The sequence below is a fragment of the Gossypium raimondii genome, chromosome 1 (genome assembly GCF_025698545.1).
Source record: "Gossypium raimondii isolate GPD5lz chromosome 1, ASM2569854v1, whole genome shotgun sequence".
Lineage (NCBI taxonomy): Eukaryota > Viridiplantae > Streptophyta > Magnoliopsida > Malvales > Malvaceae > Gossypium > Gossypium raimondii.
In genome coordinates this window covers 48,651,030-48,676,299 of record NC_068565.1, presented here as the reverse complement: position 1 = coordinate 48,676,299, position 25,270 = coordinate 48,651,030, and the positions used below count along the sequence as shown (strand labels likewise).

Sequence of the window (25,270 nt, the reverse complement as noted above, 5' to 3'; positions counted from 1 at the left end):
GGTGCAACCAATAATTTTATTGTTCGACATTCTTAGGATTTCGAATTTGGCAATTAATATTTACAATTTTGATTGTTTCATCAGGTTGAGTTTTTCACGTGCAATCTCAAAAGATTAATCAAGTTTCATAGGCAATAGTGTATTTAGAAATCTTTTTAAACTCTAGACTATCAACACCATAAAAGATTGCATTAAGAGTCTTTGAGTTTGCAATGTGCAAGCCTTTATTCTTCGGTGGTCCAAGTAGTTTCAGCTTTGGGAGTTTTTTGACACCAACAACATAAAAAATGGGGGCTCCCAACATTGAGAATCGATTACCATACTTTCTGATCAACGGACTTTATGAAAGATTTGATTATTGCTTTCCAATAAGCATAATTTGCTTCGTCTAACATACGGTGTCGTATCAATGAAGAATGATCTTCTATCTCAAGCAAGTATCAACACTAGGAACAACACTAGCTACATTAAGTGGGAGGCTAATTTGATACCAATTGTTTGTCTGTACTAGTCTATGATTGCATGAAATAAAGTATGAACAGAAGTGACAGCGTAAGTGGGCCTTCTGATAGCATTGTGAAAAACAAAATAAAAATAAGGGGACAAGAAATCATTTAAGCAATTCAGTTTCCCTACGACTGCGAAGCCTAGCTAAGTGAGTAAATCCACTATCTTTAACACCAAATACAACAAGTGATTCAAATTCTATCACTCTCCTAGTATAGAAATCTCACTTTTGTATCTTAAAAACCTAGATCATTCACCTCTAAGTTCTCCCCCCTTGAGAACTTAGGTTGTAAAGACAACTTGTTTAATCTCAATTGCACTCACAAATACACTCCTTGATGAATAGTAAAATCCTCTCAATATTCACCATTGGGGTGACCATTCAATTAAATCGAGTGAAAAAATTTTGAGTTAATTGAGTTGATGAGTCCTATTTTAGCATCCTAACTTGATTTGAAATTTTTTGAATCGAGTCGAGTGAAATGAAATTCAAGTTTAGTTGAATAAGTGAATTGTTTGAGTTAAATTAAAAATTAAATATGTCAAATTAAAATCTTATTACAATATTAACTAATCCATATTAAAGCACATAAATTTGAAACCATATATATGTAACTTATTCAAAGCAAAATAAAAAATACTTTTGTATGATAAACATGCATCATTAATTAACTTATTTAGGTCCCCAAAATTATTATTTTAGAAAATTTTAACTTTCTCTATATATTCTTTAGATTTTTAAAATTTTTTATAATTTTAAAAATATAAATTTTGGAATTTTTATAAATATTTTGAATTTTTAAAATGATTTTGAATTATTTTGTATTTTTTGTTGAGAGAGAGACCAATTTGCTCGTTTTCAAAATTGACAGAGACCAAAAAGATATTTACACCAATATGTTATTTGAATTATTCTAGTTATTCGAATTTCAAAATTCAACTCGATTCGAACTCGAAACTCAAATTACTTAATTGAGTTGACTCAAAAAACTCGATTTGATTAACTTGAAATTAAAAAAATATTCAATATTTTTGAATCAAATTGAGTTTTGCTCACCCCTACTCGCCATACCTCAACCTATAGAAGTTTCTGAAATATATAGAAGTTCGAGCCTTGCTAATATATTAGAGATCAATTATAATCCTAATCTCTATTAAAGAGTCTCTAAAACAGCTAAATACAACATATTAATAAAGACCAAACTAAAGTGGACTTTTGAGAGATATGTCTTCAATGCTCCCGATTCGATCTCCATAAAGTACGGGAATTAATTGCTTGATCCAATCCAAACTCTAAAGATTTGTTGCTCCGCAATAGTAATCTTCAGATATTGGCCAATAAATGTCCACAAAATCATTGAAGCTATTGCCCAACTGATTTGATTGAAAAGATTTCCATCACCAGGGCTAGTTATGTTGCCTATCGAAATGCTAGTCGGAGTGGTCACTTTCATTGGCACTTCGACAGACAATTAAAAAAACTTACCTCAATAATAAAACCACTATCGTGGTTGATCAAGCTTTCTATATTTAGAGCGTAAATTCATCTTCACAAAGTAACTTTTAATTTATTTTGATTTACTCAAATCTTATCAAATCAATTATCCTTAATATAAGGATACAAAAAATCATAAAACCAACTCATATTTTCGTGAATTGCATATCTCAATATATAATAAATTATCCTTAATATAATGATACAGATGATCATAAAGTCAACTCATATATTCATGGATTACATTTTCAATACATAAGGTAAGTAGATCATATAAGAATCCTTAAACAGTAATTTTGCTTGATTGGATATTTCTTTAATAATAAAGAAATCCTCAAAAAAATGCAAGCAAATCATCAACATATTTTAGTCAAATTACATGCTAATAAATAATACAAGTTTATGTATAGTGGAAGTGGCTACTTCCAATGGCACATAGACAACCACTTCAAAAACTTGCCTAATACTTGAGTTTAATTTTAATGTTTTATTTGGTACCTAAACCAAATGACCCAATGAGTGTCTAATATGTATACTCTGGTAAGAAATATATATAGATACTAAATCGAGACAAAAAAAAGTTCATATATCAAATTAAACAATAAAAACAAATTAAAATACTAAACTGAGACAAAAAAAATTTAAATATTCAAATACCAAATAAAAAATTTCTAATTTAGAAAAGCTAGCCCCTATCAGACCCTCTAACTCCACCCCAATAAGGTGGCTAATCAAATACCTGAAACATCAAAAGGTGTAATAACTCTATTTAATCTATAGAGGGACAATCACATCAATTGTGTTTCACACAAAGTGGGATGCCCACTGCTGAGTCACTAAGAATTTGAAATGTACAAGTTTGTCCCTTTCTAACCATTGAAGTTTATCCTTAACTAATGGCCATAAGCATGGGTCCTAATAATTGGATGTTATGAATAGGTGTTGTACTATTGTTTTGATTTTATATAATTATAATGAACAACAAACTTCCATATGAAGCAACTATCAACATGAGGAATAACACTAGTTACATTAAGTGGGAGGTTTTTATACCAATTGTTGATTTGTATCAGTCTATAATTGTTAGAAATAAAGTATGAGCAAAAATGATAGCGGAAGTGGGCACTTTTGATGGTACTTGGAAAACAAAATAAAAATAAGGGGACAAGAAATTGTTTAAGCAGTCCGTTTTCCTTACGACTGCGAAGCCTAATTAAGTGAGTAAATCCACTATCTTTAACACCAAATACAACAAGTGATTCAAATTCTATCACTCTCCTAGTATAGAAACCTCACTTTGTATCTTAAAAACCTAGATCATTTACCTCTAAGTTCTCCCCCCTAAGAACTTAGGTTGTAAAGACAACATGTTTAATCTCAATTGCACTCACAAATACGTTCCTCAATGAATAGTAAAATCTTCCCAATATTCACTATTAGGGGTGAGCGTTCGATTGAATCGAGTGAAAAAATTTCGAGCTAATCAAGTTGACGAGTCATGTTTTAGCATTCTAACTCGATTTGAATTTTTTTTCAAATTGAGTTGAGTGAAATAAAATTCAAGTCGAGTCAAATCGAGTGAATTGTTTGAGTTAAATTAAAAAATTAAACATGTCAAATTAAAATCTTACTACAATATTAACTAAATACATATTAGAGCACATAAATTTAAAACATATATATTTGACAACTTTTTCAAAGAAAATAACAAAAAAAGAAGATACTTTAATATGATAAACTTAAATAATTAATTAACTTATTTAGGTCCCAAAATTATTATTTTAGAAAAATTTAACTTTCTATATATACTCTTTAGAATTTTTTGAACTTTTTTATAATTTTAAAAATATAAATTTTAGAATTTTTATAAATATTTTGTTTTTAAAATTATTTTAAATTTTGAAAATTATTTTGAATTATTTTGTATTTTTTAGATAGAAACCAATTTGCTCATTTTCAAAATTGACAGGGACCAAAATTTACACCAATATGTTAATCGAATTATTCGAATTGTAAAATTCAACTCAAAACTCGAACTCGAATTACTTATTTGAGTTAACTCGAAAAACTCAATTTGATTAACTTGAAATTTTAAAAAAAATTGATTTTTTTAATCAAATCAAGTTTTGCTCACCCATACTCACCATACTTCAACCCATACAAGTTTCTCAAATATATAGAAGTTCGAGCCTTACTAGCATATTAGAGATCAATTATAATCCTAATCTCCATTAAAGAGTCGCTAAGACAGCTAAATACAATATACTAATAAAGACCAAAATAAAGTGGACTTTTGAGAGATATGTCTTCAATGCTTTGGATTCGATCTCCATAAAGTAAGAAATTTAATTGCTTGATCCGATCCAAACTCCAAAGTTTTGTTCTCTACAATATTAATCTTTAGATATTGGCCAACACATGTCCACAAAATCATTTAAATTATTTCCCAATTGATTTGGTTGGAAAGATTTCCAACTCCAAGGCTAATTATGTTGCCTATCAAAATGCTAGTTGAAGTGATCACTTTCATTGGCATTTCGACAAATAGTTAAAAAATTTTACCTCAATAAAAAAAACTTCTATCATGGTTGATCAAGCTTTCTATATTTAGAGCGTGAATTCATCTTCACAAAGTAACTTTTAATCTATTTTGATTTACCCAAATGTTATCAAATCAATTATCCTTAATATAATGATACAAAAGATCATAAAATCAACTCATATTTTCATAGATTGCGTATCTCAATATAATAAATTATCCTTAATATAATGATACAAAAGATCATAAAGTCAACTCATATATTTATGGATTACATTCTCAATATATAATGTAAGTAGATCATATAATAATCCTTAAACAGTAATTTTGCTTGATTCAATATCTTCTCTAATAATACAGATGAGATTGGCTACACAAAATCCTCAAAGAGATGCAAACAAATCATCAGAATATTTTTGTCAAACATGCCATTAAATAAAACAAGTTATGTGTTTGGCGTAATGAAAGTGAAAGTGGCCATTTCCAATGACACATAGACAACCACTTCAAAAACTTGCCAGATACTTAAGTTTAATTTTAATATTCTATTTGGTAACTATACCAAATGACCCAATGGGTGTCTGATATGTGTACTCTAGAAAAAAAATTTATAGATACTAAATCGAGACAAAAAAAATTTATATATCGAATTGAACAATAAAATCCAAATCAAATACCAAATTGAGACAAAAAATATTCAAATATTCAAATACCAAATAATATATTAAAATTTTAAATTAAAAAATTATTATTATAATTTAATATTTTATAAATTATAAAAAGAAAACTTAAATAAAAAAATTTTCTACTTTAATAACGATTATTAATTAAGGTATCTAATCAAATGCCTGAAACATCTAAAGGTGCAATAATATATCCTATTTAATCTACAAAGGGACAAACAATCATATCAATTGTGTTTCAGACAAAGTGGGGTGCCCACTGCTGAGTCACTAAGAACTTAAAATGTACAAATTTGTCCCTTAACTAATGGCTCTAAAGCATGGGGTCCTAATAATTGGATGTTATGAATATGTGCTGTCCTATTGTTTTGATTTTGGATTATAATGGTTTGTACATATATTTATATTTATATTTATATTTATATTTAAGTGTAGTAGTAAAAGAATTGTGGAAAAAAATATCCTTCTTTTCAATAAAAAATAGAAAAAATTCATATAAAAAATGGTTAAAAATAGGTTTAATAACTTTTTTGATCCTTCTATTTAAAAAAAATTATTTTAATTTTTCATTTAAATTTTCGTCTCTTTTATCCGTTGAACTTATATTTCTGTCAAATCACCTTAAAATGGATGGAAAAGTTAATGTTTGTTAACTTTGCTGACGTAGTATACATGTAAATTGTCACGTAGATGACACATCGGCATTTACTTAATTTTTTAAAATATAAAAAATATTTAATATTTTTATAGTTTTATTTTTTATATTAATTAAATACTGACATGTCATTCACATGGCAATCCACGTGTATGCAACATCAGCAAAGTTAAAAACGTTAACTTTCTCATTCATTTTGAGGTGATTTGATGAAAAATGCAAGTTTAAGGGCTAAAAAGGTAAAAAGTTAAATGAATGGCTAAAATGATATTTTTTACAAAATTAAAGAGCCAAATAAATTATTATGCCTTAAAAACAAACAAATATTGTCCATTTATTGTGATATAGGGATGGATATATTTTTATTTTAGTTTGATCGAACTTTGTAGTTTGTATTGATTTGCTTCTACTTATTATTATTCGTAGGCTGATCATGCTCACAATCTTTGTACTCGATTGTATATTTTGAAATTTAAATTTTTTATTTAATAATTAAAATTTAATTGTTAATAAGTTAGTGTAATTTTGCTGATTGGATTATGTGACGTTTTGAAAAAAAAAATTTATTCACATAGCCACCTTAAAACATCGTGAAAGTTATGTAAGGAAAAAAATGTATTATTGATATAAAAGTGTTGCAAAATTGGAGACGATTTACTTAATGAGCCAAGAGTTGCAAGTAGCTAAGTCGAGGTTATGAGAGCTCCCATGGAGCTTAGTTGAGAGAAAGGTAGGAGTTCCCTTTGTCCCATCTTCAAAGTGGGTATAAAAGGGGTCGTGGGAGCCGTGTAATGATATCCTATCATAGGGTAAAGATAATTTGATATGGGTAAATATTTATGTATAGGATAAACTACATAGTTACACAATTTTAGTAAATTTTCATTTTGGTTACCGAAATAAAATCTAGCACTATCTTTAGATAGTTTTCTTATTTTACCCAACTTTGGTAATGTTTCGTTTTGGCAATTCACCATTAATTTGGCTAACAGTAATGTTATTGTACACTCAATTTTTTTTAGAATTATTGTTTTTTCAAATAAAGGGAAAAACTTCAACTCTATCAAAACCTAGGTAATTCCGCGTAAAATCCAGCTATTTTCATTTTTATTGGAAAAGAAAACTAAAATTCATTTTAAAAAAGAAAAAATGGTTTTCCTATTTTTACGTGAAAAAAAGTAAAATTAATTTTAAAAGAAAAATAAGTGACCAAAATAAAACATATTAAAGTTGGGTGAATAAAACTAGTATCTAATGGCAATACTATATTTGAGAATTTTTTCATTTCAGTGACCAAAATAAAACTTATTAAAATTGAATAACTAACTGTGTAATTTGCCCTTCTACAGATATAGTACTCTTTTCGCATTATTTCCCCGAAAATATCCCATTACTTAAACTTTCTATAAAACATTTTTAAAAATATATATAAATTCTGAGACTAATTAATTAAATATAATTTATATTAAATGAAAAATCAGGAAAAATGATGCACAAAGTGAGGCTATAATAATAATTGATAGAGATAAAAAAAAGATTAAATAAAACAATTATTTAAATGGAAAATGAAAAATAGGTCGATTCAATTCAAAAACTTATTATTCTATTCTTAATGAAAATTGGGTCGGTCCAATTCAAACAAACATACGTAAACAAGAAAGTAAACATAAAAAAAAAAAAATTTAAACTATTAATTTCAACATCCTAACCTTATCCTCCATAAGCAAAAAGAAATCCTAAGTGCTTACAATGCATCTTGGGAGGCATCAATTTGAGTGTTGATGCTCTTATCTTGAATCACCTCTTTAAGTTCCTTCCCTGCAAATTCCGAGGCATTTATTTGGTTGTTGCTGATGATGATCTTATTTTGCATTTCTTTTGGTATTTCCTCTTCACTTGTTGCAATTTCCACGGCATTGATTTGGTTGTTGTTGCCGTCGTCAATGATGTTATTTTGCAACTCTTTTGGTGTGTCGACCTTCAGTGTTTCTTGTTCATCATGTTCTTCCCCTTTGCTAATGCCATCGTTGTTATCAAAGAGAATATTTGCTATCCATTTGCGCAATTGCTCTATGGATACCTCATCTGTGAGAAGGGATGAATCAAATCCGGTTTAATATAATATTTGGTATTGAACCTGACATTTTTTTAATTTGATACCTAATTTTTTTTGGGTCCAATTTGGTACCTAAATTTATTAAATGTTATATAAATTACACAAAACAATAATGGTGTTAATTTTTTTGGTTATGCTACAAAAATATTGTCAGTATTAGAGGAAATTCAAATTAAAAAGATAGGCATTGAGTTATGATTAGTGAATTAACATTAAATAAGAAAAAAGAGTTTTAAAACTCAATTAAAAGAAATTAATTAATTTTAATTAATAAAATAAATAAATAAAAACTAAAAGTAGTTGAACATATAAAATACAAAAGAAATACCACATTATCTGTCACATGTTGGTTATACATTGATTATTTTTGTTATCTCATAAAAAAATAACATTGTTAGTATATTGGAGTAATTTGTAAAACGTTTGACCAGTTCAAGTACCAAATTAGAAAAAAGAGTCAAGTTCAGGTGTCAAATTAGGCCCCAAAAAAGATTAAGTACCAACTTAAGAAAAGTGTCAAGTTTAGGTATCAAATTAAAAAAGAGTATTAAATTTAGATACCAAATGTTATATTAAACCATAAAATAAAATCGGTAATGTTACATGCTATTGCTAGAAGATTTTATGGGGGTCTAGTGCAATACACAGTGTTATATTTGAGACTTTAGTTCTGTAACACATTTGATAAAATATTATATGAATCGTGTTAATTAGAAATGTTCATGAGTTAAGTTGAATCCATGCAATGTATTTAAATTAATTTTTTAAATTCGGTCTCGGTTTGGTTTGAAAAACAGACTTGCTTTTTTTTTCCGAGCCCTACTCAATTTAAGAAAGGCAAACTTGAGTCCTACCCGACCCACCCATATTTGATTTTTTTTAGATTAATTTTTATTTAAAAATATTTTTTAATAATACAATAAACTAAATGAACTAAAATGACGTTAAAATAAAAGTTTTCTAATACATTAAAAATATTTATATTAAAAATACTTCCATATATATAATAGATGTTTTATTATATTAAAACACAAATAAATATAATAAATATTTTATTGTATTAAGTATAATTTTTAGACTTTTATATTTTGAGTTGGATTATTTAGTTTATTGGGTTAGTGACATTATAATTAATATAATTATGTTTATAACATAATATATTAGGGCCAGACCGGACTCGAACCAAAAGATCTTACTCAATGCCAGACTTATATAGAAATCGGGACTTAAATTTTATCCAAACCCATTTTTTGATCATCGTATTTTGTCTAAACCCTCCCATTTTTCAAATTGCCCTGGACAGATGACCCGACTCAGGAGCAAGTCTAGTGTCAACTAAGCTAAAACTCTACTGACAATGAAAATATAAAAATCAAGTTAAATATGGATGAGTTTAGAAATGGTTTTTTTTTAATAAAAATAATACTAAAAAATTAATTAAATACGAAAATGGGATGTTTACCACGGTGTTTCTTGGTGCAGTCGGTGTGTCAAGTGGACCACCCCACTTTTTGCCCAATCATGCAGTTATCATGACGTTTTTAAAAGAAAACAATTTTTTTTTGTGTCGCCACTATGTTAGGCCGTATCGATATGTATATTTAAAAACACTCGTATTTTCATGGGTATACACATTGAAAAAACAAAAAAAATATTTTTTATTGGTGTCACCTAAAAAAAAAAGAAAATGTGCCTCGGTACAACCAAGGCATGACCGATTGGTCACATTGGCAACAGGTGTCAGGCTGGTGCTGCCTGACTGTCGGGAATTTCTTTTTTAAATTTTGAGCGGTGCCATCGATGTGCCAGGCGGCACTAAAAATAATATATATTTTTTGTTTTTCCAACGTGTATACCCGTGAAAATATGAATATTTTTAAAAATATATACCAATGCCGCCTGATATAGTGACGGCACAAGAAAAAACTTTTTTTTAAAAATGTTATGATTGCTGCATGATTGGGAGAAACACTATAACAAACACCTCATTTTCGTAATTAATCAGTTCCGACCTCATTTTTATATTTGATTAATTTTTTTTAGTATTATTGTATAAAAAACCCTTTAGAAATAGGAATCCAACACAGTGTATGAAAAGGCAAAACAGAAGCGAGCATTAAGGTACGTACCCAAACGTGGGACAGTATGACCTTGGGGGTGCCTTATGATAAGAGGATCATGGAAAGCAGTAGCCAAATCCTCGGAAGGCAACTTTAACCAATCCTTAGCTCCGATGAAGTGAACTGATTTCACATTGATTTTGTCTTTGTAAGCCACCTCGCATATGCTTGGCTCTCTGAATTTTGATCCTGATATTGATACAAACATTTTGAAAGGTGGATGCTCCTTTAACACCTTCCCCTGTTTTCGCCACAGAGATCATCATCATCATTTAAAAGGCTTAGAGTAGGCTTAGTGTTGGCTTTTGATCCATGTTTCTGGAACTAAAAACTTATATTACCTGTGCCTTGTAGCCCAATAGAAGAGCACCAAGAGTTGCACCCTGGGAAAAGCCGAGCAATCCATGAAAAGGGCCATTGTGGGTGATATATTGACACAGGTGAGAGATGCATTCCTCAAGGTTTGTGTACTCTGTGAATTCCTTGTTGAATTGGAACCATTCAAAGTATGGAGGAGGGAATATGCCTTCTATGTCTGACTTTCCTCCGGCACTAAATAACCCGTCAGGAAAATCCTGAATTTACAAAATACAAAACAAATATATATAATTATTCGAACAATTACAAATTAGAATCAAATCAAGACAAAGCACAAACTGATTACACACTAAAACCTATAATGGTAATTGCAAATGATGAGATGTAAATTTGGGTATTCAAAAACTTAAGAACTCAAACTTTGCCAACAATGTCGAGATTTCATTCGCAACTCTTATTAATAATTTTGAACATTAATATATAGTCATAATATGAATTCAAACATTATATTACATGATTCAATTATCATACATACATACATACCATTTGAAAGTGATGAAGAAAAAGAGAAGGATCCCATTTGCTGATTTGCTTCTGCAGGAACTTCCCACTGGTTCTAAACCCGTGAAGGCATAGTATCTTCATATTTTGGTTTTGGCCTTCCATTTTTCGTTCTTCAATGTCTAAATTGGCCTTTCATTTTATGGTACTAGTAATTGCTCCTTAACTATGGCTACCTACCACCTTTCCCTGGTTAGGTACAGCTTGCATTGCCTTGGTTGGTGCTGCATGTGATATACTATAAAGTCTCTTTATGCACCTTTCTTCTCTTCATCAAGCTGGTAGCTAGCAAAAGGCCTTTTTCCCTTTTCAATTTAATTTTTATAGCTCGAAAACACATTTATTGATGTGACATCATTTAAGGTTTGTTTATTGCATACGTAATTAATTTTATTTTTTTAATATAAAATAATTCAATCTATCTTTAAAATATGTATAATTGAATTAAAACTAATATTTCATACGTATACACTAAATCGAAATTCATATCTTATATTAAACATCGAATTAAAGCTCATCTGTAATTTTAAGAATCTTTTCTCTTCTGGAACTCATATCCTTTTTCATCTTCTTTGCTTGTTCTTCAGTTATCTCCAGCCACTTTCAATGTTCATTTTTCGACATCCATATCTTGATCATGTCGAGATCATGTCCCCTTTCTTTTTAAAATTTTTTTTGGCCTGTCCCATACGTACCTAGGCATGTCAGAGATAGGGGAGAAGCCGAAAATTTTTGTAAGGGGGAGCCGAAATTAAATTGTAATTTTTACGATAATAAAAATATAATTTCACCATTTTAATAGTCTATACCTTTATAATTCTTAAACGATTAAATCAAAATTTTATCATTTTTAGGGAGATAAAATACAATTTTATTTTTATTAATTTAAAATTTTAAAGGATTTAAATGAAAAAAAATTAATTTTAGGGGAGTCAAGGCCCTACCAGCCCCGTAGCTAATGCTTAGAAGAGTGTCCAACACCGAAATGAGGTGAATACCGCGGTGGCCGTGCTTCCTAGTTTGGCAGATATTCATTGATGGAAGCATTATAAGATTGAATTGTTTCAATTGGATTTTGTACAAGTGTACTTAGCATGGAAGAGTTGGGCTCGCAGAAGCTAGTGTTACGGGTTGAAGTTTTCTTGTTTATCTTAAATTGAGCATTAGATGTAGGTGCCTTTTTTTGCTTGTCACAAAGGTGAATAAATGAAATTCTACCATTTTTTAACCTAAATAATATAAGTATTTACTTAAACAATATACAATTTTTTACTGAAATAATATAGATTCGATTTAGAAATCTTAAATCTTCAGTTCAAATACCGATTTGGGATGAAAACGAGATCAATAATCGTATACTGACCCTGAATAAAAAAATCAGCACATTGAAAATCCAAATTGTGCACTGACCTGACAATTTGGGAACCCAATACTTAGCCATTAACACTCGTCCCATTAAATCCCACCCTCATACACCACCTATTAACCCCTAAACCCCCCTTCCTCACCTCACAACCCTACCCCAATTCCCCCACTTCCAAACAAGAGGCAAAAGAAAAGAAAAACCCTCTAACCTTGGGTAAATTAGCAATATATGCCAATTTTGGAAGATAACGGGGAAATAGGCTCATTTTTCTGATATTTAGGGAAATAGGTCGATTTTGGAGAGAGAAACAGAAAACACGTCCTGCAAGAAACGTTGCATTTTCTGCTGATGTGTCTAAAAACGCGTTCTACAAAATTAGTTTTCTTTAATAATTTAATACATTAGGTTATTTGGGTAAGTGGTTAAATGTTAGTAGTTTTGTTCTCGAGTATTGGGTTAAATTTCTCTTTCTACTCACATTTGTGTATTAGAATTAATTTTGATTATATAATATTAGACTTTACCATTCCCACAATGTAGATGAAAAAACAACAATAGAATTCTAGCATATTTAACATTAATTAGGACTTTTTAACTATACCCTAAGTTGATTGCTGCATTGAGGGAACAATGGCGACTTGAAACCCATAATTTCCACCTATAATGTGGGGAATGTACTTCGTGCTACAAAGCGTCACACTCCTCCTTGGTGTATGGGTTTGTAATTTCTGAGGAGACGCACATGCCCATAACGATGTTTGTGGATGTTTGCTTGGAGCTATTCCTTCGCCCGTAAAATTGTATGGAAAGTTCATCTTATATACATGACTGGATGAACTTCTTAAAGTATTACAGGAGGAGGCGTTGAATCTAGACGTTCAAAATGCCATCGGAGCACTTATACTGAAGCTCATTGGATCCAATGAAAATGGACAGTATGCATAAATTCAACAATCGAAATAGAGGGGGGTTGACTGAAGCTGGTTCCATCTGGACTGGATTCAAAGTTGGGATAATTGGAATTTGTTGGTGGTGAATGGGTTTGATAGCCAAGGCAACTTCAAAGCCTCAGTTGAATATAAGAACCAGTTCACTGAAAACGGAAAACCGTTTTTATTGAATGAAGCAGTTATCCCATTCTGGTCGGGACATGGTCATCTAAGGCGGGTTGTACACACATCTGCAGCTTCGCAGCCCCAACAGTCAACAAATGCACTTAATGTAGACGATTATTCGATGTCATTTGCCCAACCTTAGCAGACCCAACATTGAAGTCAACAATCATAGGTGAGCAATTACCATCCTAAGATGCCAGACTCCAGATTTCCAGGTCAGTTTGAGGGGGGTTCTAGCAATCCGGTGCAACCACAGATGGAGTAACCACCAACGCTTGGGACACAGATAGGAGGGCTTGATGATCCTCGTACGTGGTTTGGATTGGATGCAAGGTTAGCACATGATCCACCAGTACATGTGCCAACGGAGTATACTAAGGCGTTGCAACCTGATATATCTGAGATGCATTTCATGCACGTGTTTATGGAGTCATTGTTTGGTCTTGACTACAGCCTCTCTCCAACTCCACAGCCGTTAGAGTAGCAGTTGCCAGTTTATGCACGGCCATCTACTTCTGGATCATTCAGTCGAGTTCCTAGTTTTCTTATCAATTGACAACCAGGTTGCTCGTGGAGATTGATAAGAATATTTACCACCATATACACTCTTAATGTTGTTGATTTCCATATGCAACAGAAAACAGTAGTTGACTTATGTGCTAATAACAACATTCATTTTATTGAGTCATTCAAAGTCTAGACAACAAAAATTTTCTATTTTCGAAAAAGAAAAAAGAAGATTCAAGAAGCCAATCTCGGGAACTTTTTGTTATTCTTCATTTACCATATTCGGTATTTAAGAACGCCGGCGCCTTCTTTGAGCAGTCGGGGGTAATTTCTCAGATGGACCACAGGGGAGCTTCTTCCCAGTCTCCTGTTCAATTCTGCTTTTGAGCTCTCTTAGTATCCGAATTTGCCCCAGCTTTTCCGGAGACAATTTATCCCAGTAAATGCCTGCAAAGAGAAGAAAGGTTACATCCTAATCCTATTCCTATGACTGATGGTCATGGATGACTTGTGCATCAAGAAAGGTATTCTTCTTAAATTCAAGTTGGCAAAGCAGTAGAAGAAGCAAAATTACATTCATTAATGTAGTAATGGAATATAAGATGTATTTATCATAAGTGAATATCCAACCATAGAGGACCGTTCCATTTTTGTACTTGCAGTAACCAATGACTTTCTGGCCAAAAATGTAAGCTAGAGGTTGTTAAATTTATCCCCCGGGAAATAAATAATGGGGATGGTAAAGACCTGAAATCAACAATTAAAACAAGAGAGTTTTCACCAACCTTGAGGCTTTGGGACTGTTCTATTGGTGAAAATAACTTGAGTAGGAGTACAAATGATGTCAACAGGGACATCATGGACCAACAGTTTCTCAACTGGAATATCATCTACAATCTGACAGTCATGCACTGTAACAAAAGACAGAATCCAATTAATGAGATCGGAAAATTGTTAGACAATATCTAACAAATATATTAATGATGAAAACAGTTTCAAGAACAGAGGAATTATGGCTGATAACCACACTGCATTCTTCATTTTTCTGCTGTAGCAGTTGGGCAAAATCCCCATGACAAGGAGCTTTACTACTCTATAACTAGCCAAAGCTACATTTCACAAATTATAACAGATATCGTCTCCATTCAGTGTGTCTAGAAAATCCCATAATCTAAAAGTTAGTCGATAATAATTTATGGTGAAGTGATAGAAGCAGAAGTCAGAAAAACGCTAAACAATTATGCTTCGTTTGGATACTAGTGTAACAACCAAGGAAAAAGCTTACTTAATACACATACGTTAATATAGTTAGACATAAAATAAAGAATAATTAGTATAAATTTAAACTTGAAATTAGAAGGTCGAGTAAAATTCTTATAAAAAATAAGGCCTCTTCAAAATAAGTGAAAACTTCTCCTTCTCTTTGCTAAAAATAAGTCATAACAGTGGCTAAATATTACCAATTGAAATTAGTTTATTGCTAACTTATGTACTAAAACTTTCAATAAATTTTGAGTGCCAAAGGGTAGAAAATATTTCTAAACGTTCAAATTATTATTATGTGGTTTGAGAATGTAAAGATCCACGACAAAAATAAAGATATTTGAGGTGTGGTCTAAAACATTTGCAATAGACTCCTGGCTTGCTGTTGCAAGTTCAACTTTTAACATTTTTGTATAAACCATAGCCAGTTTAAATGGAAAGGGATCTCTGTTAAAATTTCATCTTTAGTGAAAGATAGGTGATTGTCGTACCTGAGGTAACCACCGGAGTTGAATCATCAATGGCACCCATATACCGCAGCATGCCATACTCGAGTTCAGCAAATCCCTGTCGCCAAGTCCCAAATTTCTCTTAAAATAAGAAAAAATCATATGGCTTCTGAAAATCAAACATCTCAAACTCAGTATACCATACAACAAAACCAGAAATATCAATTCGAGAATGTTTCCACATATTTATACACTAAAAGATTAGACCGAATTTCCAACACACAGGCACATACACACACACACACACACGGAGAAAGGTTTCCTTGATCTTCTGAGTTTCTTGGTTTGTAAATTGTAGAGTTCAATTAGTTATAGCAGTTTGTACAGAAATACACTAAAGAAGTCCTCTTAGTAAGTTAATGGAGATAAGTTTTCGGTCATACAATGGTACCGTGCCAATGAAATGTCGAAAAACAAGATAACAGGAAAATGTTGGTCAATGTGTTCAACTTGTGGATAAATAAATTGCGTTATAAGCAGCCAAGAAAATAAGCAACACATGTCAGTTTCTGCAAGTCATTAGTGCTCAAAAGTTAAAACTGATCGGAATGGTTCATTTATCCACTGATTACTGACTATCAGATGAGATAACAAGAGGACAAATATGGGCTGAAATTAGTAATTTGTACTCTTCAATGAGGTTGAAGACAAAATTATATGTTCTAGACCTGATTTTCCACCATCATCAACCATAGAATTTACAGGATGACCAAAAAGTAATGCAGCAAGATAGAATGAATCCTTACCTCTCCCTTGCCGAGTCGAGCCCCAGTTTTCGGATCTACAGCAACTGAACCAATGACAATTACATCAACCTTGATCTTTTCATCGAATCCAATTGGCCTTCCATACTTTGCAACCCCTACAGAAGTGCATGCCTCGTTGATGGTACTAGGAGTCAACATAGAGGACTCAAGTATTGAAAAGAAACCGGTTCTCAAGCGAGGTTGCGGAGTAAGCAACTTCTTGCCATCTGTACATATAAAGGGTTCATATATTACACCAAAAGTATAGCTACTCCGGTACCAGAACAGATGTGTTATAAACGTCATTAAGAGAACAAGGATTGATTTCAAAAGATTAAAATCCAAGAATATACACCCAAATAAAACTCTCTTGTATGATATCCTCAACAGCTACCTAGCAAATCAATGAAAAACATCACCACACCAGTTAGGCAAAAAAATCACTACCACACACACCACTAACACGCAATTCTTGTGGCTCGATCTCACAACGTGGGTATGGGTGAATCCCCTTGGCAAATGGGCAAAATACCGGGGTTCAGTAACACTTCCCGTTACTGCAACTGTTAGAAGCATTTCATAGATCAACTGAAGACAAAAAAAATATGATTTATATTCACAAATATCAAAAGCACATCTCTTAAAGCTACAGAATTTGCAGCATGATAACAAAATGAGGCATATTAGAATTCAGAATTACATGGAAAGACAGCCTGATAAAAATGAAAGTATTTAAAAAATTTAAAGGGAACACATTCATACAATCAGTATAGGCATCATTATACCAAACTGATTAATTGAATAAAACTAACCAGAAAGAGTGAGAAACCTGACTTGCTTTTGAGGTGAATCCGGGTTTACCTTCACACAGTTAGCCATCACAAATGCTTCCAGCTCACTCAACTGCGCAACAACAACACAAATAAAGGGTTTCCTTATTTCTTTCTTTTTTCTCGAAACCCAGAAAACTCAATAGATTAAAAGGTTAATGACTTTTATACTTTTTTGGCAGCAGATGAGGCACCGACGAAGTTTGGGATCCGATGATGAACGGGTCTTGGGTTCTGTGCAATATTCTGCGCCTCCATTAAATCCCAAATCCTTTTACGAATGACCCATTTCCAAGCTTTGGGATCAGCTTCGGCTTCTGCAGTCGTTTCCGTCATTGTTTTGGAAATCTGGGCCATTGATTCTCGAGCCTTTGCGTCCAGTCTCAACCTCTCAGCTTCAAATGCCGATTCGTCGAACTCCTTAGCATCAGAAGTAGAATTTTTCCTGCTTTGGAGCCTGAAATTGAATGACGTGAAATGACGGCTAAGTTTTTGATTGGCAAAAAGGTAGCATTTGTGATTGTAGGTAAATGGACTTGATAATCGGATCATATACGAGTCCATGGAATGGAATTTCGGGTAATAATGAAGCAATTCAGGTGAATGCATGTGTAATTTTTTTACTTGAAGTGATGAAGGTGATAAGGATTGAACGGCTCAGATTCGAGCTGATTAATCAACATCCTAAGGAAGTTAATATTTAAATTAATTAATTTAAATGAAATAAATTTTGTTGCATTCAAAATAATTTATAGGGTGAATATGCATTTTGGCACCTGAACTTGGTTTCAGGGTTCAAATTGGTACTTAAAGTTTTTTTTCCAATTAGGTACTTAAACATGGATTTAACGTTTAATTTAATACCTAAAGTTTATATGATCTATTTTAATACTTGAACTTGACTTCTTGGTTTAAGTTGATACTTGAACTTAGCTTTCTGGTTGGTGCTTAGTTATTTGAACCGATTTGAATTGTAAAACCAAATTTAGGTATCTAATTGAACTAAAAAAAACCTTTAAAGTACCAATTTAAACCTTGACGTCAAGTTCAAATACCAAAATATCTCATCAGCAACCGGAAGAAATACGAGGATGTATTTATTATTATTTTGTAGGTTAAAATATGCCCTAAAAAAATCCATACATTTAGAATTCAGTCCATCTACTTTTTATTTTAAGGAATTTAGTCCCTCAACTTTTCAAATTTAAAAATTCAGGTCTAATTGTTAGTACTGTCAAAACTTTTTTTTGTTAAATTTAAGTTCATTACAACGTCATTTTTTGTTACATAGTTTACCAAGTGAATTTTTTAATTTTAAAATGTCACATCAACAAATTTAGTAGAAAATTTTAGTGGAGTTATCAATTGGACTTGAATTTTAAAATCAAAGTAAGAAGACTAAATTTCTAAAAATAAAAGTAGAAGGACTAAACTTCAAATGTGCAAAAAGTACAGAGACTTGAAGCATATTTTAACCTTTTCTTATAAAGATATTTTATAAAGATATTTAAGTAGATATTGTTTATAAAGATATTTTTAAGAAATTTATACATAAAAAATTAAAATATTTTAAAAATATATTTATGTGAAACTCTGGTTTAAACAAAATTTGAAAGAGAAATTATAAATGAGTAGAAATTTTATCACATGGATATACGTATCAAAATTACGTATTTAAAATACATGGGTGCGTTTATAAATAACATATAAGAAATGTTACTTTAGTTGAAACGACAAAGTTGAGAGCATATATTTGGTATTTTGGGTTCAAATCTCATTATAAGCATAAATTTTTTTCTAGATTTTGTATAAAAAGATAAAAATACTTTAAATTAATATTTATTACTTTGTTAAAATAAATGCATTTTAATAATTTAATATAGATGGTATAGGTATTTAAAGTTACAAGTATAATAATAAGTATAATCATAGTAGACTTGATCATAGGTTGGGTGTGGGTCGGACTGGGCTAATACAAAATTTTAAGCCTATTTTCTAGGTCCTGTCTTAAAAATGGGACTAAAATTTTGTCTAAACTCGACTCAAATAAAAAATGTTAAACTCGAGCTTAACCGGACCCGTCCGTATTAAAATTTTTTATATTATTTTTTTGTATAAAAATAAATTAAAAATATAATACATCAAATACACTAAAAACATTAAAAATGAATATTTTCGAACAAATTGAAAATACATTAAAAAAATATTTATACTTGAGTAACACTAATAATATAGTTGCAAATGTCTCTAAAATAGTAATAAAATTAATAATAAAATAGAAGTTATACAATATTTACACAATAGCAACAGGAAAATTTCTTTTAGCCAAATTCGGGTCGGGTTGTGTCAGGTTTAGCCCCAAAAAGATCTTACCCAAGACCTGGTCTATTAAGAAAACGACCTTATTTTTTATCTAAACTCATTTTTCGAGTCTATATTTTTACCTAAAGCCTTCCACTTTTCGAACGAACCGAGTCTAGAAGGATAACTCGACTCATAATCAGGTCTAAATCACAATCATAATTAGAAACAATAGATTTGAATAATTTTAATTAAAATAAATCATTATAAACTATAATTCTATATATTTAAATTTATATCCGAATATAATATATTTGAAATTATTTTTTTTTAAAAATCTAGTTTGAGCTAATCCAAGTCTTATTCCGACCTGTATTATTGCATAAAAGATTGACTACCACCCACCACCACACAAACAAAACAAAATCTAAAGAGGCAGAGATCAAGGCCACAAAGGAAAGGGCTTTCGTCTCCTATTTTCTCCTGGAGAGATGGGTCTTGCTTTCAAACCGCCATTGACATACTTCTCCCCATTTTCTTCGCCTCATCTACCTCCACGCTCAACTCCTTCTTGGCCCCTCCATCACTCTAACTCTACCTATAACCCCAACACTTGTCTTTCTCCACTTCCAATCTATGCACATTCCAAGTGGCCTACAAACACACACTCCTTCGCCATCTGGTATCGCTACTCCAGCAGTGAAGAAGAAGACGACAACCATAGCTTTGACGAGGCAGTTTCCCTTTTCAACCAAAGGGAATACTATAAGTGCCATGACTTGCTTGAAGCCTTATGGAACAAAGCCGAGGATCCCACTAGAACTCTCATTCATGGTATTCTACAATGTGCTGTTGGATTCCACCACCTTTTTAACCAGGTTGGAACCCAAATTTCACATTATCATCATCATCATCATCATCATCATCATCATCATGTCTTTATCTTAATTTTAACATCTACCAGTGTGTGAGGGAGCTATGATGGGAACTTGTTATATATATGCAGAACCATAAAGGAGCAATGATGGAGTTAGGTGAGGGGCTGTGTAAACTTAGAAAGATGGATTTCGACGGTGGACCTTTCTATGACTTTGAACAAGACATTTCTGCTGTTCTCAACTTCATTTACAACACTCAAATTGAGTTGGCTGCCTGTGAGTTTTTTTTTTACATAGTGGCAGTTAAATACACTTAGGTTATTCTAACTCAGTACATCTTTCGAAATTTGAAATTTCAATCTTAAACTGTAACTATTATCTATTAATTAAATTTTTAGTGAATAATATATGGGAATAACAAATTGACACGGTGTTACATATGATAATATGCTTGTCACATTAAATTTCGAAAATTGTAAAATTTAATGAATTTAACAATTATCGTTTAATCAGAATTAAAATTTTAAATTTCGAAAAGTAAAAAGGAATAAAATTTGAGACACTCTCCTGTAATAATCGTTTCATTTGATTCAATGATATACTAATTATAACATTTGGCTAACCAGGTGGTGATGATCTATGTGTGACAATGGAACAATCAGAGAGGTCATACCTTCTCCTCGGAGCCTATGCTGCCGGCCAGCACCTTTATCATCTAGAAATGGATTCTGATCAAGTTGTGTATATTGTATTTTGCCCTCAAAGACCTAATGGATCTACTGCTCATACTTCAGCTCCATCTCCAAGAGTAAGGCTTCCAATTCTGAAAGCTGCTGAGGACCATCTTTTGGTCTCTGAATAAAGTCATTACAGGCATCCATCTTTTGTATATGGTATATATAGTGAATAATCGGTAAAAGTACTATGGAGGCCTCTGTCTTAGGATTTAAATTGCATTTTGCCACCACTTATTCAAAAAATGGGTAAATTTGTCATTGAACATTAGATCAAAGAGCAGATGAGTTCTTTCTGTTAAAACTTGTGTGGCTGACAAAATAACTGCTATTGTACCTTATGCTGATGTATAAGGACTATTTTCTAAAAGTAGGAATGGATGGAATGCTTAACAGAAAAGCTAATTTGCTCTTTGATCTAACGTATAAGGATTACTGTGCTCATTTTTTAAGTAGAGGAGACAAAATACAGCTCAACTCATATAAAGATTTCCGTGGTACTTTTACTTGAATAATCCAATCTATTCCTTCCAAAAGATTATGCATTAAAGACCCATATAATGTGTTTGGTGAAAACGAAGCTTTTTCATTACGGATGTATATAAATTTGTTTATTGATAATATGCCATATACAAACTATATAAATTTGTCAATGAAATTAAAGTTTATATAGTAATGAGATTTTTTATCTGGTCCTTTCTTCTTCCGACCAATCACAGATAAGATTTATCACTTAAAGACATAATAAAACAGATAAAACTTATTACATATCAACAGCAATGCGTTTGTAAAGATGATAAGGCAACCTAGGAGTTGCCATTGCCTGCAATGGAGTCCTCATGTAAGCAACCAAACCAGGATTTTCAAGCATGTCAATTTCCTCAACCTTCATTGCCTCAGGTGGTGTCCAACAAAAATGGTGTAATAAATGACCCAACATGGATGTTACTAGATTGATCCCAAGTTGTGCACCGGGGCAAACCCTTCTCCCCGCACCGAACGGAAGTAAACGAAAATCATGGCCTTTCATATCCACGTCCTCTTCAAGGAATCGTTCTGGTCGGAACGATTCAGGGTCTTTCCACACAACCGGATCATGGGCTATCGTCCATACGTTAACATGCACGTTTGATCCCTTCGGGATGTCGTAGCCACCGATTTTGACGTTAGCATTCGCACGGTGGGGTAGCATTAATGGTGTCGGGGGATGTAACCTTAGTGCTTCCTTGGCTACACTTAGAAGGTAAGGGAGATTCGAGAAATCAGTTTCGGACATCACCCTTTCGGATCCTATAACAAGATCTAGCTCCTCTTGTGCCTTTTGTTGTACTCTTGGGTTTCTAATTAGTTCAGCCATTGCCCATTCTACTGAGATTGCTGTTGTGTCCATGCCTGCTGTGATCATGTCCTGCAGATTCGATTCAATTCAATTCATTAGTGAAACAACATATAATTAGGTTTACCTTAGCTTCCGTTTCAACATGCTTACCCAAAGTAGTCCAATAATTGTATCTTCACTAAGGTCATACTTGTCTTGCAATGTAAGCAAGGCATCAACGAAATGCTGCTTGGTATCGCCGCTTTTTTGGCGAGCAACGATGTGTTCCTCCATTATAGCTCTGGTGAGACGATCTCTCCTTGCCCCGTGCTTGGCGAATGCTTCTTCTTCCAATGGAAACATCCAACGTAGCCATGGAATGTGTTCAGCCATGGCTAGAGATGCACCCAGCTTAAGTCCATTAGCCACAATGGCTTTGAATTCGTGGCCTTGCTCATCCATTATGTCCTCATGGTTCACAAAACGCTTCCCAAATGCTAGTCTCGTTATGTTGTTGAATGCTACTGCTCCCAAGTATTTCCTTACCACCAAACTCCTTCCCTGGTTTTCTGCATAGCAGGAGATTAATATTGATTATATATTCTGTTAATACAAGAGTTAGCCATTGATCTCATTTTAGCTTTTAGAAGGCATAACTTCATACATAAAACTAAGTAAAATGGGTGATTCTTAGAAATACATTATACTCTCAACATTATTATTGTTATGTTGTAATTCAGAAAAACAAATGGAGGTTAAGAAGAAGAGGACACCAGGATTGGAGCAGTGCAGGAAGATGGATTCAACCATAGCAGTAACCTCATCTTCTCTAATAGGTCTCAAAGCTTCAAGCCGCTTAGGAGAGAAAAGCTCCAGCGTACAAACTTTCCTTACCTTAACATAATGAGGTCCGTAATCAGCCCAAATAAGGTCTTTTCCATCTCTGCTAAACTTTGCTGCTGATCTAGTCCTGTGCCTATCAGCTAGCTGTTGATCACACTCTTTTAAAACTTCCCTTGCCAGCTCCGTATTCGACACGATCACGTTCAATGTTGAACCAAACCATACTGAAATTATCGGACCATAGGCCCTTGCCCATTCTGCATAGCACCGGAACCTAACCGGTTTTATGTCGTAAAGGTTCCCAACCACCGGCCACCGTCGTGGACCTGGTGGGAGCTTGAACCTTAGCCGTTGGTACAGCTTGTACGCTAAGATGATGGCGATGGTTGAGATGGCAAGTATAAAAGGACTCATTTTTTAATTTTTGTATTTAACTTGGATCGAACAATGGTCGGGAGGAGGTCATTATATATGAGGGAGTTGGTGAGTTGATTTTTCAAAGTTTTGTGACGGGAGATGATACAGTAACATGCACATTTGAGATGGATGGTGAGAAGGGCCAATGGTAATAGGACACGTCAGAAAGATAGGGAGTGGGGTTCGGGTGGATAATGTTATGCAAGTATTGATTGGAGTGGTTGGTGAGGTGAGAAATTGGAAGAAAATGGGAGGCAGGAGTCAATGGTTGGTGAGATGGTGGTGGGCTCTCCTAATCCTTAGCCCATGGTGTTTACATACCATAATAATTGGTAAAAAGATCGTTCTGGTCCTTTTCAATTTTGATATTTAACAAATTGGTCATTCTTAAAAAATTCGAAGAAATTAAATCCTTATTAACTTTGAAATATTAATTGTACATTATATATATACGGGTGAGTATTTAATATATTGACAATGCACTTTTTAATTCCACAAGTAAAGTTGTCAATTAGTCACGTATCCAATTTCTTTTTATATATATTTAAAAAAACATTATCATACCTTATATACATTTGTCATCAACCTAACTCTGCTGATGGAATTTTTAAATTCCGTCACTAAATATTTTCCATATATATATAATTATTGAGCTCTTTTTGAATTTTTAAAATTTTATACTTTTTTTCGGATCGGGATCAAATTGATGAATGTATAAATATCGAGGGCTTAGCTTGTTGTTATATCAATTAAAATTATGTACAATTAATGAAAATGTTAATTTTCATAATTAATTCCCCTTACATGTTTACTTTCGAAATTATCAGAAATTAAATTGCTTCGATTTTTTTAAAAAGATCAATTTTCTCAATATTGAAATTGAGAAGGACCAAAGAAATGTTTTTACCCATAATAGTTAAGTCGTAGCAGTTCCTTTCTGTTGAAGTTAAAATCTCCAAACAACAATACAAGGGGCACTAGAGTCGAGCTTCTAAAGTGGTATGTGTTTGGTGCAACGAGAAATATATGTTACTAACATCTTTATGATAAAGTTAAGAGTTAGAATAATATATTTTCTCCCAAATATTTTTTAATTTTTTTAAAAAAAGGAAAAGAACGTGGGTTCAAGTGTGCGGAAGCGTATTATCCTCCTATATAAGAGTTGAGAATGGACTATGAATAATTCTAAGTATTGTATCAAAAAGAGCAGATATGATAAGAATTTATAAAGAGATTAAAGTTCAAAAAAAAAAAAGGAAAAGAAATCTTTGCTTCAATTTCTCTTACCCAATGCTCAATTCGAGACTTAGGTAATATTCGGTATGATGAAAAGTAATAAATTTTTGGAGATTTTAATCGGTTAGAAATTGATTCAAATATTTGGTATGTCAAATTTCCTTGTGATAAAATGTGAAAAGTTATTTTACCATGTAGATTAGAAAATTACAA

General features: G+C 32.2%; 4 protein-coding genes across 4 annotated transcripts; 1 reads left to right on the top strand and 3 right to left on the bottom strand.

Annotated features, from left to right (window-relative positions):
• Positions 1-7,460: 7,460 nt before the first annotated feature.
• LOC105786250 (dihydrofolate reductase) lies at positions 7,461-11,143 on the bottom strand. Its single transcript, XM_012612610.2, has 4 exons — positions 10,977-11,143; positions 10,457-10,690; positions 10,125-10,356; positions 7,461-7,964 (listed from the first exon to the last, which is right to left on the bottom strand). Exons 1-4 carry the CDS (start codon positions 11,097-11,099, stop codon positions 7,624-7,626), a joined length of 930 nt encoding a protein of 309 aa, XP_012468064.1. The 5' UTR covers positions 11,100-11,143; the 3' UTR covers positions 7,461-7,623.
• Positions 11,144-14,127: 2,984 nt separating this feature from the next.
• LOC105786249 (5-formyltetrahydrofolate cyclo-ligase-like protein COG0212) lies at positions 14,128-17,962 on the bottom strand. The gene is made up of 6 exons (XM_012612609.2): positions 17,502-17,962; positions 17,313-17,403; positions 16,501-16,727; positions 15,737-15,812; positions 14,768-14,893; positions 14,128-14,429 (listed from the first exon to the last, which is right to left on the bottom strand). Exons 1-6 carry the CDS (start codon positions 17,937-17,939, stop codon positions 14,272-14,274), a joined length of 1,116 nt encoding a protein of 371 aa, XP_012468063.1. The 5' UTR covers positions 17,940-17,962; the 3' UTR covers positions 14,128-14,271.
• Positions 17,963-20,038: 2,076 nt separating this feature from the next.
• Positions 20,039-21,779, top strand: LOC105786248 (uncharacterized). The gene is made up of 3 exons (XM_012612608.2): positions 20,039-20,509; positions 20,638-20,785; positions 21,136-21,779. Exons 1-3 carry the CDS (start codon positions 20,123-20,125, stop codon positions 21,369-21,371), a joined length of 771 nt encoding a protein of 256 aa, XP_012468062.1. The 5' UTR covers positions 20,039-20,122; the 3' UTR covers positions 21,372-21,779.
• A 27-nt stretch (positions 21,780-21,806) lies between these two features.
• LOC105786247 (cytochrome P450 98A2) lies at positions 21,807-23,857 on the bottom strand. Its single transcript, XM_012612607.2, has 3 exons — positions 23,335-23,857; positions 22,733-23,130; positions 21,807-22,651 (listed from the first exon to the last, which is right to left on the bottom strand). The coding sequence occupies exons 1-3, from the start codon at positions 23,816-23,818 to the stop codon at positions 22,007-22,009; spliced, it is 1,527 nt and encodes a 508-aa protein (XP_012468061.1). The 5' UTR covers positions 23,819-23,857; the 3' UTR covers positions 21,807-22,006.
• Between the last annotated feature and the right edge of the window lie 1,413 nt (positions 23,858-25,270).